This window comes from Esox lucius, chromosome 8 (genome assembly GCF_011004845.1).
Source record: "Esox lucius isolate fEsoLuc1 chromosome 8, fEsoLuc1.pri, whole genome shotgun sequence".
Taxonomy (NCBI): Eukaryota; Metazoa; Chordata; class Actinopteri; order Esociformes; family Esocidae; genus Esox; species Esox lucius.
The window spans coordinates 1129091-1146793 of NC_047576.1; the positions used below are offsets into that span (position 1 = coordinate 1129091).

The window sequence follows — 17703 nt, forward strand, 5'->3', positions numbered from 1 at the left end:
TATGTGGATATGTTTGAAGAAGCTAGGTGAAGCAACCACAAAGCTGGGAGTGCTGTGATTGGACATCAAAGACTCTACAAGGTTTGGAGAATTGCTTTTACACTACTACTTCTGACTCCTGGAAATGTCTGAAACGTTTAAGAGAATGGTTTTTCCTAGGCACACCCTCAGTTTAATCTATGGTAAAAGTCCTGGGAAATCAGGGAGAAAACACGGGCTTCCCTTCTGAGCACAGCTCAAATCAGCCATAACAAACTGATTTCATCCTCATGAAAATTCTCATGTCTGGTGGTATTTGTAATCCTGCTAAGAAAACAGAGAGATTTCTGTCCTCGTAATTTAATTTAATTTAAGCTTTTCTTCTTCTCCCACTCTTCCCTCGTTCTGTCCAGCACCTGTTTAAAAGAGCCTTCTTTTCCACTCTGTTATTTTTCATTTACTTGTGCCCCCAGGTTTTTCAATCATACATCCATTACTAAGCAAACACCTCAGTTCCGGGCCCATGCAGCAGACACAAATATAGACATGAGTTATGAGATTTAAAGCAGAACAAGTCCATTTGGACTGCAGCACCCCATACCTGAACACACAACATCTGTAACACACAACATCTGCAGTGGCCAGCAGTCACACAACACAAAGCCCCAGGTGGACTCTCGACCCAGGGTCCCTCACCTCGACCCAGGGTCCCTCACCTCAACCCAGGGTCCCTCACCTCAACCCGGGTTCCCTCACCTCAGCCAGGGCTTGGTGTTATCCATGTTGTATTAGGAGGGACGAAAGGAAGGATGAAATTATCATTATTAACCATTTACGCACTTATGATTTATGGAGCCCAAAATGGCAGCAGGTTGAAGTGTCATGCTGGATTTCCAGATGCATCTGTCTTGTGGTTTTGGCAGCTTGTTGAACCTGGAATTCAGATGTTTCCCAGTTTGGGCCTGACATGGCCCGCTTCTAAACAGACCAGTATTGCCTAAATAGTGCTTCCTTCACTAAAGTTCCTGGTCAAAAGTAGGGAACTTCCTAGACACTAGGGAGCTATTTGGAATGCACCGTTGCCCTCTCTTCTCTGAACAAAGCCTTCTCCCTTCTGCCAGCTCTGTTCACCTCAGACCCTTTCCTACTGTTTCTTCTCTCTCCTAAGACCCTTTCCTACTGTTTCTTCTCTCTCCTCAGACCCTTTCCTACTGTTTCTTCTCTCTCCTCAGACCCTTTCCGTCTTTCTCCTCCAACACTCTCCTCCTCTATACTCTGATCCTGTCCTCCACCCTCCTGCGACCCACCTCTCCCCTCAAATCCTGCCCTAAGACACTCTCCTCTCTCCTTAGACCCTCTTCTTTCTCTTCAGACCTTGTCTTTCTCTCTCCTGAGATCCTCTCCTCCTTTCTCCTCAGACCCTCTCCTGAGATCCTCTCCTCCTTTCTCCTCAGACCCTCTCCTCAGATCCCCTCAGACCCTCTCCTCAGATCCTCTCCTCCTTTCTCCTCAGACCCTCTCCTCAGATCCTCTCCTCCTTTCTCCTCAGACCCTCTCCTCAGATCCTCTCCTCCTCTCTCCTCAGATCCTCTCCTCCTTTCTCCTCAGACCCTCTCCTCAGATCCTCTCCTCCTCTCTCCTCAGACCCTGTCTTTCTCTCTCCTCAGACCCTCTCGTCCTCCGCTCCCTTAGAACCATCTGCACATCTGGTTTTCATCCCTCTGCATCTCAGAAGACTTGAACACATTAAACACTGGCACAAGCAAACTCTCACTCCAGCACTTAACGCAACGCTTAGGTGACTTGAAAGGCAGAGGCGAGAATTATACAAAATGAAGTGTCACCGAAATAAAAAATCACCAGAGATTACCACCAATTACCCTTAATTGAGCATCGCATCAGGACATCTGCTGATCAGATGGAGAAATACTCCTGTCAATAGAGACATGTGAGAGAGAGACTTCTTTATTTTATTTTATTTTTATGATTTTTATTTTCCGCTTACTTTGGCACGGTAAACAAATGCCAATAAAGCTCTTGAATTGAATTGAGAGAGAGATGGAGAGAGAGATAGAGAGAGAGAGACCAAGAGAGTTGATCTCAACAAACTGATCTCTTGTGATATTATTGTTATTACAATGATTTATATGTTACTGTTATTACAATGATTTATATGTTACTGTTATTACAATGATTTATATGTTACTGTTATTACAATGATTCATATGTTACTGTTATTACAATGATTTATATGTTACTGTTATTACAATGATTTATATGTTACTGTTATTACAATGATTTATATGTTACTGTTATTACAATGATTCATATGTTACTGTTATTACAATGATTTATATATTACTGTTATTACAATGATTTATATATTACTGTTATTACAATGATTTATATACAACCCTGATTCCAAAAACGTCAGGACGCTGTGTAAAGTGTAAATAACAGAAATCAATTATGTACAAATCATTTAAACCCTATAATCAATAGCAAAAAAAAGACAATATATCAAATGTTGAAACTGAGACATTTTATTGTTTTTTCAAAAACATATTTCCACATTGAATTCAATGCCAACAAATCCTTGGGAAAGAGGCAACAAAATAGAGGAAAAGTTATGTAACGCTAAAAAACTAAACCTGGTGGAATATTACACCGCTGATTAGGTCAACTGGCAACAGGTCTGTATCATGATTGAGCATCCCAGAGAGGATGAGTCTTTCAGAAGTAAATATGGGGAGGGGTTCACCACTCTGTGAAAGACTGCATGGGCAAATAGTGCAACAATTTAAGAATAACGTTTCTCAACGTAAAATTGCGAAGAGTTTGGAGATATTATCTACGGTACATAATATCATTAAACGTTTCAGAGAATCCGGGGAAATCTGTGTCTGCAAGGGACAAGGCTGAGATACAATATTGGATGTCTGTGATCTTTGGGCGCTCAGACGCACTGCATTAAAAACAGACAGGATTCTGTAGTGGAAATCATTGCATGGGCTCAGGAACACTTCAAAAAAACATTGTCTGTGAACACAGTATGTTGCTTCATTCACAAATGCAAGTAAAAATTCTACCAATCAAAGAATATTCCGTATATGAACAAGATCCAGAAACACCAGTGCCTTCTTTGGGCCCGAGCTCATTTAAGATGGACTGGGGTGAAGTGGAAAACTATTCTGTTGAACTGACAAATCAAAATGTGAAAATATTTTTGGGAATCAAGGATGACGCGTCCTCCGGACTCAGAAGAGAGCTGCTATCTGGCTTCTTATCAGCGCACTTCAAAAGCCAGCATCTGTGATTGTATCGTGGCGTGGGTGACTTCCACATGGCGTGGGTGACTTGCACATGGCGTGGGTGAATTCCACATGGCGTGGGTGACTTCCACATGGCGTGGGTGTCTTGCACATGGTGTGGGTGACTTCCACATGGTGTGGGTGACTTGCACATGGCGTGGGTGACTTCCACATGGCGTGGGTGACTTGCACATGGCGTGGGTGACTTGCACATGGCGTGGGTGACTTCCACATGGTGTGGGTGACTTGTACATTGGGGTGGATGACTAGCACATGGCGTGGGTGACTTGCACATGGCGTGGGTGACTTGCACATGGCGTGGGTGACTTCCACATGGCGTGGGTGACTTGCACATGGCGTGGGTGACTTGCACATGGCGTGGGTGACTTGTCTGCAGTCCAAACCTGTCTTTCATTGAAAATATTTGACGCATTATGAAATGAAAAATAAAAAACAAAGGACACTCCAAACTGTTGATCAGCTGAAATCCAATATCAAGTAAGAATGTGAAAACATTTCACTTTTAAAACTTCAGCAACTGGTCTCCTCAGTTCCCAAACGCTTACAGAGTATTGTTGAAAGAAGAGGTGACGCAACACAGTGGTAAACATGCTCCTGTCCCAACTTTTCTGAAACTTGGTTCAAAACTTATAATCTCATGATTTATATATTACTGTTATTACAATGATTTATATATTAAAATTTTTGCAATGATTAAATATTACTGTTATTACTATAATTCATATTTTACTGTTATTACTATGATTTATATATTACTGTTATTACTATGATTTATATATTACTGTTATTACAGTGATTTATATATTACTGTTATTATTATGATTGATATATTACTATTATACCTGTGATTTATATATTATTGTTATTACTATAATTTATCTATTACTGTAATTGCTATGATTTATATATTACTGTTATTACAATTATTTATATATTACTGTTATTAATATGGTTTAAAATTTTGGTTATTACGGTGATTTATATATTACTGTTATTACTATGATTTTTATATTACTAATAATAATTATGATTTATATAATACTGTAATACTATTATTTATTTATTACTGTAATTACTCTGATTTAAATATTTCTTTCAATACTATAGTTAATATATTACTATATTTACTCTGATTTATGTACAGCTATGGAAAAAATAAAAATAATAATATAAAATATAAATTATAGTAATAACAGTAATATATTAGTCATAGTAGTGACAGTAATATATAAATCATAGTAATGACAGTAATATAAAAATCATACTAATTACAGTAATACAGCTCTGGAACAAATTAAGAGACCACTGCACCTTTTACTTTCCTTTCCAAAAAAGTTAAAAAGTCAAGTTTTGAGTGAGGAACAGAAGTGATCAATTTGCAGTGGTCTCCTAATTTTAACCCTTCTGTTCCTCACTCGAAACCTTCCTTTCCAACTTTTTTGGTAAGGAAAGTAAAAGGTGCAGTGGTCTCTTAATTTGTTCCAGAGCTGTATTACTGTAATTAGTATGATTTTTATATTACTATTATTTCTATTATTTATATATTACTGTCATTACTATGATTTATATATTACTGTCATTACTATGACTTATATATTGCTGTTATTATTATAATACACTGAGGGAGAGAGACGGAGAGAAAGAGAGAGAGAGACACACTGAGGGAGAGAGACGGAGAGAAAGAGAGAGAGGCACACTGAGGGAGAGACTGAAATAATATATGTATACAAATGAGTTGAATGATCAACTGTGAGGTCATAGGCCTCTATGTGTCTCATGACAATGTGATTGAGTATCTCAGGTCATTCAGTGTGGAATGCAATATGGAATAAAATACTGACATGTAAATCTTAATAAAATGACCACATTGTTTGTTTGGGATTATGTGACTTGTTCTGCTTTATTGGTCATTTATTACTCATTCAGATTGAATTAATCTAAACATCACTCTCTGATTACCCACTTCATGTGGACATTTGGGATTTTCTGTCTTTGTTTGATTGCTTGGTTACTTGGTTTGGTTGTCTGGATGGAAGTTAAATGTTCCTAGTCATATGTTGCTCGATATTTCTTTATTGTCTTAGATTTTTTTTTTACTAACGACATTATTAGCTAGCTGGCTAAAGCCAACACTTTCACCATTAAACCATACATTTTTGTTTATTTTGCAACATACCTGTAAAAGGTAAATGTGATAATGTGAAGGATAATGTTCAACTGTACACTATATATGCTTCACGAAGAGAACCCTGTTACATTAAAAGCGCACTATTGTTTACATAATATCACTCAAAACTAAAATAAATGTTAGAAGTTAGCAATAAGCTATGAGAAGGTGTTGTATGTTGGTAATGTACCACAAACCATTAAGGTGCCTTATGGATCTAATAAACCAGATATCTCAATTAGAAATTATAAAGTTATTTGATGCCATTCATGTGGTATACAGTTAGAATACATGTTGAAATACATGTTAAAAGTAATAAAATTCTTTTTTTTTTAGCTAGAATACAGTTTAAAATATATGTTAAAATACATGTGAAATTACATGCTAAAATGTTTTGTCTTTTTCTAAACCATATTATCTTCAATATTTCATCATTAGAATTATCCATTCTTCTAAATCAAATAAATGTTGACTAGTTGTTAAAAAAGTATTATTTTTAACTATGAAAACCTCAATAACTCTAAATAGAGAGTAATTATTGTATTTGTCAACTATCCTCTTTATTTATCTTTACTTACAAAACTGGGTGAATGAGACATTCTAAGTCTTTGTAAAGACTTTCCATTTGTGGTTTCAATGAATTATTTCTAATTGTTTAAGGCTTTGTGTTCTCGAGGGGTTTGAAGGATTCATGACAAATAGAAAAACAATCCATCTCTATGGGAACAGCCAAGAAATAACCACATACAGAATAAATAAAACACATCCAGTAACCGCATATGTCCCCTTATAATCACTCTTGTCTTGCATCTTTGCTTTATATTTATTAATGTTGTTCTCATATAATCTATCGTCCCCCACAGGGAATAAATGAGTTCCTCCATTTGTAATCCTGCTGCTATGATGCTCATCAAGAGGAGCATACCACTTGGAGATCATGAAGGGAGTGTGAATTAAATGATCCATATGCTTCATATCAAACAGTGTGTTGTCCTCTGGTCTTGCTCCAATGAAGGCAGAACAATGGAGGCCTTCTTCTGACTCACAGCAGTCTCTCAGCAGACTCTCCACAGTCTCTCAACAGTCTCTCAGCAGACTCTCCACAGTCTCTCAACAGTCTCTCAGCAGTCTCTCAGCAGACTCTCAGCAGTCTCTCAGCGATCTCTCAGCAGTCTCTCATCAAGCAATCAATCAATCAATCAAATTTATTTATAAAGCCCTTTTTACAACAGCAGTTGTCACAAAGTGCCTTACAGAGACACCCGGCCTTAAACCCCAAGGAGCAAACAACAATAGTGTTGAATTTCAGTGGTTGGAAAAACTCCCTACGGTCAAATTTTATGAAGAAACCTAGAGAGGACCCAGGCTCAGAGGGGTGACCAGTCCTCTTCTGGCTGTGCCGGGTGAGATATTAAGAGTCCAACTGGAATAATGAATACATTTCTCTGTCTGTCAGCGGTCTGTCAGCGGTCCAAGCAATCTCTCAGCGATCTCTTAGCATTCTCTCAGCGAGCTCAGCAGTCTTTTAGCAGTCTCTCAGTGGAATCTCGGCAGTCTCTCAGAGGTGTCTCAGCAGTGTCTCAGTGGTGTCTCAATGTTATTGCAGAGGTGTTTCAGCAGAGTCTTAGCAGTATCACAGAGGTGTCTCAGCAGTGTCTCTGCATAGATCACAGAGTGTTTGTGTGAATTGGCCAACTGCACATCTGTACACGATCTTGATAGAGCGATACAGTTGCCCCCGGTGATTCTGGCAGCAGCCTATAAGTAGTCTCTCCCTGATCTCACTCACTGAGATTGTCACCTCTAATTGGCTCTGAATGCCTGCAAGTGAGCATATCATTATGGAATCTGCCAATGAGCCCACCTCGTCTTCTTATCTGGACTGAGGACAATGGTCACTTCAGATGTTACACAACAATGCTCTTTTCATTTGCAATGGATTCTCTGTTGTTGAAAACAGTACTTAATACAAAGAGGTCCAAGGCACTAGATTCCTTGAGTGTAAGTAATAATATGTAAATGTTTTAAGGGGAAATCTGTGTTGATCATTTTGTATTTTGAAGTGGAGTCTTAGGATCTATGTAAGCATTCCTGTAAAAATATTGGAACATTATTTGATAGTGCAATGAAAAGGCCTTGTGTGTTGTTGTGCATAAAAGCAGAATCTATATAATTTACACAGTTTTCCATAAAATGTGGAAAGCTGTTGTTTTTTGTTATTATTTGCTTTGCCTATTTTGTATCAAAAATACAGAGGAAAACAAAGCATTTTTATTTTATTTTATTTTTTGGGAAAAATCGTTTTTTTACCCTCTTTGTCCATATTCCCAGAAAGTACAATGCTTACTCTTACCATTGTAGGTCAGCCTGTGGGTGTCCTTGAGCACAACCCAAACCACCTCCTTATTTCAGACACTACTGAATAAATAAGACTTTTTAAGGAATTGATATGTGCACCTGATGAGAGTGATTTTCTCTTAGCTTTTGGTTGACAGCCTGGATTGTGGGTATCTTTCAGTGAAACTAAACACATCATCGTGTTTCAGATTTGAATGGATTACTAATGAGTTTGTTGCTCCAACCATATGGTCAAGATGATTGTCTATGTGACAAGACAACCACCACTGACCACTCTGGATGGGTTCGGCTGTATCGAAGGATGTCTGCAGGTCTGGCGATTACCGGCGTGTTCCCCTGGCTCTCGTCTTTCGATTCACGTACACCACACATTTGTGTCGTTAACGGTTAAATATTTACAGAGGTCTTGGTGATGTCTGTATCCTTAGGGCACCACACCTCTGCTAAAAGGCAGCAGATTATTTTCTGGTAATGCATTGTAATTACTTTTATCGCCTGGTTTGGAAGATTCTGCTGAACACAGTAAAATAAAATGGTGCGGCATAAACACAAAGAAATCAGTCGAGGCATAATGACATTACCAAATCTACCTGGACTGGAATCCATAGAGGCATAATGACATTACCAAATCTACCTGGACCGGAATCAGTCAAGGTATAATGACATTACCAAATCTATCAGGACCGGAATCAGTCGAGGCATAATGACATTACCAAATCAATCAGGACCGGAATCAGTCCAAATGTTAGTCCAAATGCTAGTCCACAGGCTAGTCCAAAGGCTAGTCCAAATGCTAGTCCAAATCTTGTTCAAATGTTCGTCCAATTGCTACTCTGAAGGCTAGTTCAAAGGCTTTTCAAAATATTAGTCCATATACTAATCCAATTGATAGTTCAAATGCTTGTCAAATTCTAATCCAAATTCTAGTCCAAATGCTCGTCCAAAGCCTAGTCCGAAGGCTAGTCCAAAGCCTAGTCCAAATGCTAGTCCAAATGCTAGTCCAAACAGAACCAACTGAAGTACAGTTGTATATCATTTATGATAGACAGAACAGTTCCTGGAGTCCCATGCCACTAGCCAGTTTGTGGCGTTTGCGTTTCCTTGTTTACATAAGATACTTTCTATTGACAAAGAAGGAAATAGAGGTGGCCTCTTGAAGTGTTTTTTCTTTCACAGTCTTGAATGTGGGCATCAGTCTGGTTTGTCTGGGTCTATTGAGAACCTCAGTATTCACTTTTCCAGTACAGAACACACAGTATACCTTAAAGACATATGTACTATTCAGGTAATAGAACATGGGATAAGATCATAAGCTTTCTGTGGATCTACCTTTGACTGATTACACAGGATGCTTGGAAATGCGGAGACCAATATTTATTCTTTAGAACAGGTGATTTATATGTGTGTATGGTATGGTATATTATGCCTATGGTATGGTATATTATGCCTATGGTATGGTATATTATGCCTATGGTATGGTATATTATGCCTATGGTATGGTATATTATGCCTATGGTATGGTATATTATGCCTATGGTATACATGGTACACATGAATCTCAATTCTGGACAACTCTGTCCTGACTCATGTCAATAACAGACATACTGTTTGAATCAATCCTATTCCAGATGAGGCAAGAAAAACTTGGCTTTCGATAAACAGGCCTTGAAGTTCTTGTACAAAAGCACAGTTGGATATGCTAACTGTGGGAATACCCCGCCAAAAAGGAAAAGTCAGAACGATCCAGTACTTAATAAACAGAACCATTTGTATTGCTTGAAAACACAGCAGAGCTGAAAAAGTTCTTGCCTTCTGTTTATGGCTCTGAGTGAAACCAGAAAGCCTCTCATAGTCCCTCAGTGACTTTGCAGTGTTAGCTCAGCCTCTCTATTCACCTCTACACCAGTCTCTCTATTCACCTCTACGCCAGCCTCTCTCTCCCCACCTCTACACCAGCCCCTCTATTCACCTCTACTCCAGCCTCTCTCTCCCCACCTCTACACCAGCCCCTCTATTCACCTCTACGCCAGCCTCTCTCTCCCCACCTCTACACCAGCCCCTCTATTCACCTCTACGCCAGCCTCTCTCTCCCCACCTCTACCCCAGCCCCTCTATTCACCTCTACGCCAGCCTCTCTCTCTCCATCTCTACACCAGCCCCTCTATTCACCTCTACACCAGCCCCTCTATTCACCTCTACGCCAGCCTCTCTCCTTACCTCTACACCAGCCCCTCTATTCACCTCTACACCAGCCTCTCTCTCCCCACCTCTACCCCAGCCCCTCTATTCACCTCTACGCCAGCCTCTCTCTCTCCACCTCTACCCCAGCCCCTCTATTCACCTCTACGCCAGCCTCTCTCTCTCCATCTCTACACCAGCCCCTCTATTCACCTCTATACACACCCCTGTCTCTCTTCACCTTTCCCTATTTTCTTATATGCATCTTGCCCCTTTTCTCTTTCTTTTAATCTCTTAACATTTTTCATTTATCTATTAGTTCACTGTCTACTAATCTCTGTCTCTCCACCTCTCTTTTTTCTCCATCTCTCCTCTTCCTCCATCTCTCCTCTTCCTCCATCTCTCCTCTTCCTCCATCTCTCCTCTTCCTCCACCTCTCCTCTTCCTCCATCTCTCCTCTTCCTCATCTCTCCTCTTCCTCCATCTCTCCTCTTTCTCCATCTTTCCTCTTCCTCCATCTCTCCTCTTTCTCCATCTCTCCTCTTCCTCCATCTCTCCTCTTCCTCCATCTCTCCTCTTCCTCCATCTCTCCTCTTCCTCCATCTCTCCTCTTCCTCCATCTCTCCTCTTCCTCCACCTCTCCTCTTCCTCCATCTCTCCTCTTCCTCATCTCTCCTCTTCCTCCATCTCTCCTCTTTCTCCATCTTTCCTCTTCCTCCATCTCTCCTCTTTCTCCATCTCTCCTCTTCCTCCATCTGTCATCTTCCTCCATCTCTCCTCTTCCTCCATCTCTCCTCTTCCTCCATCTCTCCTCTTTCTCCATCTCTCCTCTTCCTCCATCTTTCCTCTTCCTCCACCTCTCCTCTTCCTCCATCTCTCCTCTTCCTCCATCTCTCCTCTTCCTCCATCTCTCCTCTTCCTCCATCTCTCCTCTTCCTCCATCTCTCATTTTCCTGTCTTTCTCCACCTTTCGCCTTTCTGTTATCCTCCAATTCTACTCTCTTTTCTCACCTCTTCAGAAACCTTTTGTTGTATGATCTCTCTCTGTCTCCCTCACAACCTTCCATTTTTCATTTCTATTTTGTGAAATAATACACCTTGTTTGTAATCAGTGTGCTTGTTGATGTAGTCATCTTAGTGTGATTTTGTGTGTTCTCTCTCTGTCTCTTTGTCTCTCTTCACCCCTCATTCCTTTCATTCCTTTTATCCCAAACTGTAGGAAGTGCTTGGGTTTAATGCATTGATAATAGCTCATAGGGTGTGATAACATTGTCAATAACATCATTATGAGCTAATTCAATTTGAGGAATTGAGTTAGGGAGTTCAGAGCAGGGACACGAGGCCACCAACACACAAATGAATATCGGGGGGTATCATCTTTCCTTCTGCAAATATTCCCCAACACACAACACCCTCTGCTCACTTTGATGTGTCTCATTTCAGATTTCTATTCATTTTCATACATTTTGTGGAACAATTTTGTTAATTCAAAGGTCATGTGATGCTTAATATAGATGCTAGTGGTGCCAGAATATTTCTTCCACCATTTGAATAGAAAATAATTGTGTAGTGTGTAGAAATCATTTGTAAATCATCAAATTAATATAATGAAGATGCCTAACTAGCTGTTGGCAAAGAGACTCTTTAATAGTAAAAAATGAACAAGCAAAGTTCATTCAACCCATAATTTGCACATTTTCAGCTTGTGTTTAGCTTTCTCCACACTACCTATAATGCAGATAACATATCATATTCCATTTGTTGTTCTTGGATGAGTCTAAGCAATATAATGAAACTTCCTACTAGCCAATCAGAAGGCTGGTTGAAATTATTACCACATCATTTTATACACCTGACAAATTCTGATTGGGCAGTGGTTCCCAAACTAGGGGTCAAGACCTCATGTCGAGTAGTCAAACAAACTGGAAAGAAATTGCGCTTGGCATAGCAGCGGGAGTAGTTGCGAAATGTGGTTGTATTTAACAGAGGGGTTTCTGTTTTCTTCCTACAAATTTGGCACTTACAATTTTAAAGGTTTAAGCTACAGAATGTCATGACCTCATTTCTGATAGACAAGAACCTCAGAGACATGTCGGGGGTGAAAGATGATCCTCAGCTACAAAGTTATTGTCTACACAAAAGAACATAGATCATTATGACCTGATCTTCCTTGAGGCATATTGAGTCTTTGTGTTTTAAATGTTATTATTATTGACACACCTTGAAAGCTGAAAGGAAGAAAGTAAAGAAAAGATCTCATCTTGTTTATGTGTTGGTGACACACGCATGTTTATGTATCAAAATGGTTTCACGGGTCAAACAATTTTTAAAACAAAAATGACTGTAATGAATGCGTACTTTTTACATTGGCGTGGCCACGGGATTCAAACTCACAATCTACAAGTTGCAATGGCCAATGCTTTACTGACAGAACCAGGCTCAATGAAATCCACTACAATGTTGTTACACACTCAGTCCAACATTAATCAATATAAGTCATTCTTTTGGCATCACGACTGCTGTCATCAGCTTTCAACATTTTATCAAAGTGCACAAAACCACTACACACACATCAACAGATCCAGAAATTCACTCCAGCCATTGTTCCTGGAGAGATTTATGGTAATCTAATACAATTTCAACATATCACTGATGGAAGTGTCTCCTGGGAAATCTGGTCCACTCTGTGGCAGTTACTAATCGGTCTGTTCTGTTGTTAGAATAGCCAAACAGGCTAATTAAGCCAACTTTTAGAAACTTCCCGATGGAGAAGAATAAAAAACAGTCTTATTTTAGACTCTGAGGTTTACAGTCCGGTTATTTTCATCATGATTGTGTATTTACTGGTGTTGTATGTAATTGCTTATGGAAACCAATTTGTCCATTGAGGGAAAATGAAAGATCAAAATCATGGTTAAAACAAACATTAATGTGTATATCTCTCTACGTTTCTTTGGATGAACATGTCCTGAGTGTGCCATGTATTACCACAGTGCCATCTCATCGCTGTGGTCTTTTCTCCCCAGTCAATGGAGGCTGTGTTGGGGCCTTCTGCCTAGAGAAGGACAGTGGGTCAGACCTGGGGACCAGTGAAGGGGCTCTCATGCGTTCTGGGCAGAGTGGGTCTGTCGGGGGCCAGCCTGGTCTCGGAGCCCACTACCAGAGTGTACACTGTGAACGGCCCACACTTCCCCCGCAGCAGGACAGAGAGCAGCAGACAGACACAAGGTAAGACCAGCGCTGACAGGTTCTGACTGGATTTACCTGAGCAGACACGAGGTAAGACCAGCGCTGACAGGTTCTGACTGGATTTACCTGAACAGACACGAGGTAAGACCAGCGCTGACAGGTTCTGACTGGATTTACCTGAACAGACACGAGGTAAGACCAGCGCTGACAGGTTCTGACTGGATTTACCTGAGCAGACATGAGGTAAGACCAGCGCTGACAGGTTCTGACTGGATTTACCTGAGCAGACACGAGGTAAGACCAGCGCTGACAGGTTCTGACTGGATTTACCTGAACAGACACGAGGTAAGACCAGCGCTGACAGGTTCTGACTGGATTTACCTGAGCAGACACGAGGTAAGACCAGCGCTGACAGGTTCTGACTGGATTTACCTGAGCAGACATGAGGTAAGACCAGCGCTGACAGGTTCTGACTGGATTTACCTGAGCAGACACGAGGTAAGACCAGCGCTGACAGGTTCTGACTGGATTTACCTGAACAGACACGAGGTAAGACCAGCGCTGACAGGTTCTGACTGGATTTACCTGAACAGACACGAGGTAAGACCAGCGCTGACAGGTTCTGACTGGATTTACCTGAACAGACACGAGGTAAGACCAGCGCTGACAGGTTCTGACTGGATTTACCTGAGCAGACACGAGGTAAGACCAGCGCTGACAGGTTCTGACTGGATTTACCTGAGCAGACATGAGGTAAGACCAGCGCTGACAGGTTCTGACTGGAATTACCTGAATATAATGGCCCGTACAATATAGATGTTTCTGTTGATCAGGTGGTTGGCAATTTTTTAGCAGTTCTGCTATTAATATTATCAATAAGCTATTATCAATGTGTACTAGCTATAATATTCTGTATTTTATTAGCTTTTATATTATCTACAGTATTAAATTACTGTCATAGTGGAGTGCTTTGTAATATGCATAACATCTTTTTACTGGTAGAAAAATATTCTACTATATATACTTTAAATAAGTATTCAGAAGTGCTTCTGAACAGACATTCAGCTCTCCCAAGTTGCATCTGAATTCTACGGCCAAACAGGAGACAGTTAAAAGACAGCATAAGGGCTCCTCATTGACTATGGCAAAACGTAGAGTCTGGCTCCATCCAGCCAGGCAGCCAGCGTCTGTGCTTCCCCTCGTGTGTCAGGACAGTCAGGAGCAGAGAGGGATACAGGGGGAGGACAAAGACCCTTCCTTCATGAAGACAGGAGAGGGAGAAAGAGGGGTCTTCTCACATCACTCAAGAGCTTTGCACAAAATCCATAATGAGCGAACTGACAGGAATGATTCTGTAGGAGATCAGAGCGATGCACGGAGAAATACGACCTCCTAATTCACCGGGAGCAAGATTCCCACCATAATACAAGTATTGTAAATGCTGACCGTCCACAGGCTGCCACTGCGCCAACAAACCAGGCCACTCCTATTTATCCCGAGGTTTCGGGTCGGGGTTAACCCCCTTGTGCCATCAAAGCCTGTCAGTGACACACAAGAACACCCGTGGCCTCTCCATCTAGGCCCTTCTCCTATTCTTAGCCATAAATGCCCATTCATAACAGCTCACAGGGCTCAAGGTTCCCTTTCATTTATTCATGAAATCACTCCCGGATCATCTGTTGTTGCTTCTGAATGTGGCCTATTTTCTGGTTGGAATAGATGCCTCATTTTCTATGTAGTAAATTCTCTCTGTAGTAAATTTTTTCTGTAGTTCACTCAGAGATGGACATGTAAGCTGTGTTGGTTTCTCTGAGGTAACGTGTTCTGTTTTGTGAAGAGAGGGAGGTAACACTGGGCCAGCGGGCTGTGCTGTTGTGGCTGAGAGCTGCACCCTGTGTGAAGGACGACTTGGCAGGACCAGACAGCCAGGGCCGTTATCTATCAACAGCAGGGTGGCGATCAGCGCTCATATTCTCCTCACTGTCGTCCCAACAGCCTCACCACTCACATTCCCCACTCTGCTTCCCCTCCACAGGTCCTCCGCCTTCCAGAGATCCCTGGCCTCACCAGACCCGACGTGTGGTAGCTCCAATGGGGCCCGGGGACCTCTGCCGTACCCCGTCAAACAGGAGACCTCCACGGGCTACAAGAGCTCCCAGGGCCTGGGGCCGCCCACCACCCAGGGAGGCTTCCCACCGGGGAGGGGAGGCATGGGGGTCTGCCGGAGGGACATGGAGGGCCCTCTTGGCGGAAGAGGTGGCGGTGCCAGCCTTGGGAAAGCGTTGTCGGCAGACACAGCGTACCCGTTTAATAATGAAGATGGCTCCTCCCCGCTGCCTTTGTCCCCTGGTGGCTCCCGTCATTCAGCGCGGCTTCTGGCCCCCGGCAGCCTGAAGAGACGCTGTTTGTCCCTGGCCTCCCAGACTGCCGCCGCCAGCAGCAACTCCAGCGCCGTGGCCAACGCCGTCATCACCGCCACCGAGGGGATCGATATCACCGCCATTATCTGCTCCTCCCAGATGTCCGTGGTGGCCTGTGTCAATGGGCTCCGGACCAACCCGTCACCCCAGCCTGGAGGCGTCTTCTCCTCCCGGACGGCCCCCCGCAAGCCCCCCTCGCCCGCTCCCTGCCTGCTGTCCCTCTCATCGGGCTCCTCCTCATCCTCCTCGTCCTCCGTGTCGTCTCTGGAGCCGGAGCACGGTCAGATCCGGGGACGTGGTGAGGAGCCGGGCTCCATGCTGCCGGGCCCAGGGGGGGGAGGCCCCGAGGGACTGCTGATGAGCGCTGCCCTGATGACGGGAGGCCCACCTGGGAGCACATCTCTGCTGGAGGGGGGCTGTCAGAGGGCGGGCGGCGGAGCTCTGAAACAGGAGCCCCTGGACGACTTCTCCCCCAGCGAGGAGGAGCTCTTTCAGCACCACTACCACCGCCATCACCACAACCACCTGCCTGGATGCACCACTCCCAGCCACCTCCTCCCACACCACCTGGACCCCCCGCGGCCCCCCATGCCCCCGCCCTACCACCTGTCTCAGTATGGCCTTCCCAGTCCGGGGGGCCTGCTTCACCTCCAGAACCAAACCCAGTCCGCATCCTCTTCCTCCTCTGTCCCCCCGGGCCCCAAGGCGTCGGCCCCGGGTGGGGACAGGGAGAACGGCATCGGCGACAAGCAGGTTTGCCGCTGGATTGACTGCAGCGCTGGTTACGACCAACAGGAAGAGCTGGTGAGGCACATCGAGAAGGTTCACATCGACCAGCGCAAAGGGGAGGACTTCACCTGCTTCTGGGCTGGCTGCATCCGGCGGTACAAGCCCTTCAACGCCCGCTACAAGCTCCTGATCCACATGAGGGTTCACTCGGGAGAGAAGCCCAACAAGTGCATGGTGAGTCCCTCCCCAGTGCGGAAATCCGACACCATGTTCTGTGATGGGTGGGCCAGCGGCCCAGTTCTGCGTTCGTTCATTCCTTTTCCCCACTGTGTCAGTACAATCACTAGATTGGGCAACTCTTTTCCAGTCAATGATGTCTGGGCAAACGGCCATTTTGAATATGCCTTACCCAGAACCAAGCCTTTACTGTTGCTGTCAGCTGTGAATACTATTCACACCCTACTGTTCTGAATGGAACCAATAGGAAGCCATTTTAATGGGTCATTATAGGTTCCATTTCAGGTGAACACAATATATTTACAGAGTGAATTTGAACCTCCCCAGCTGGCGTGAGCAGGACCCAGTTTGAGTGTATCCGTCTATAGAGCTAGTTTCCACTGAGTAGGCCAAGAGAGCTTTAAATGAAACATACATTCTGAAGCTGGTGTGTGTCAAACAGGGGGGTGCTCTATCTGGAAATCATTGATGTCAGAGTAGTCACTAATATAGCTGTTGTTTTGTATTTCATAGGAATTGGTTTGTTTTCAACCTAATTATGTCCCATTTGTTTGTTTGGAAAATATTTAGTGTTGTGTGCCCAGGACTGGGGCTGGTGTGATGGATGCCACAAACCCTTTTAATACCCTTGCAGAATGTTGTTAGTACGTTAATTCAATATTTCACAAACTGGTAGGCAGTTTTCAAATGAAAGAATTTTGACTTGCCGATACATTCTCTATAAAATCAGAAATGTTTTTATTGAAAATGGATACATTTGTAGTCACATTTTATTTTTTTTGCAGAATGTTTCAAACACACTTTTTTTTTTGTTGAAAAAAGTGTTGTTATAATTGGAGAGGTATAGCTTGTCGCTATGTAAATAGCTTTGTGGTTGTATTCTTTACAGGTAAAACTCTCCAATTCCACAAATCAACACACTAATCAACGTCAAACTGTCACTCCGCGGCATCCCAAAGCAAATGGAAAAAGCCCTCCAACCTCACAAGAATGATTTAGTCCAAATACACAATTAGTCTACAATTTGTGTAGGGCGAAGTCATGTTTATTTTCACTAGCTCTGACTTTTTTTAAGATGGGATTCAGATCATGAAAAACCAACACATCTGGTTAA

At 42.7% G+C, this 17703-nt stretch overlaps 1 protein-coding gene across 1 annotated transcript in view; it reads left to right on the top strand.

Annotated features, from left to right (window-relative positions):
- LOC105006477 (zinc finger protein GLIS1) overlaps positions 1-17703 on the top strand; it is a 100964-nt gene that overhangs the window by 28495 nt on the left and 54766 nt on the right. Inside the window, exons 3-4 of the mRNA XM_029121515.2 lie at positions 13041-13242; positions 15239-16586. Of these exons, the coding sequence (XP_028977348.2) occupies positions 13041-13242; positions 15239-16586 (1550 nt within the window). The remainder of the gene's footprint in view (positions 1-13040; positions 13243-15238; positions 16587-17703) is intronic.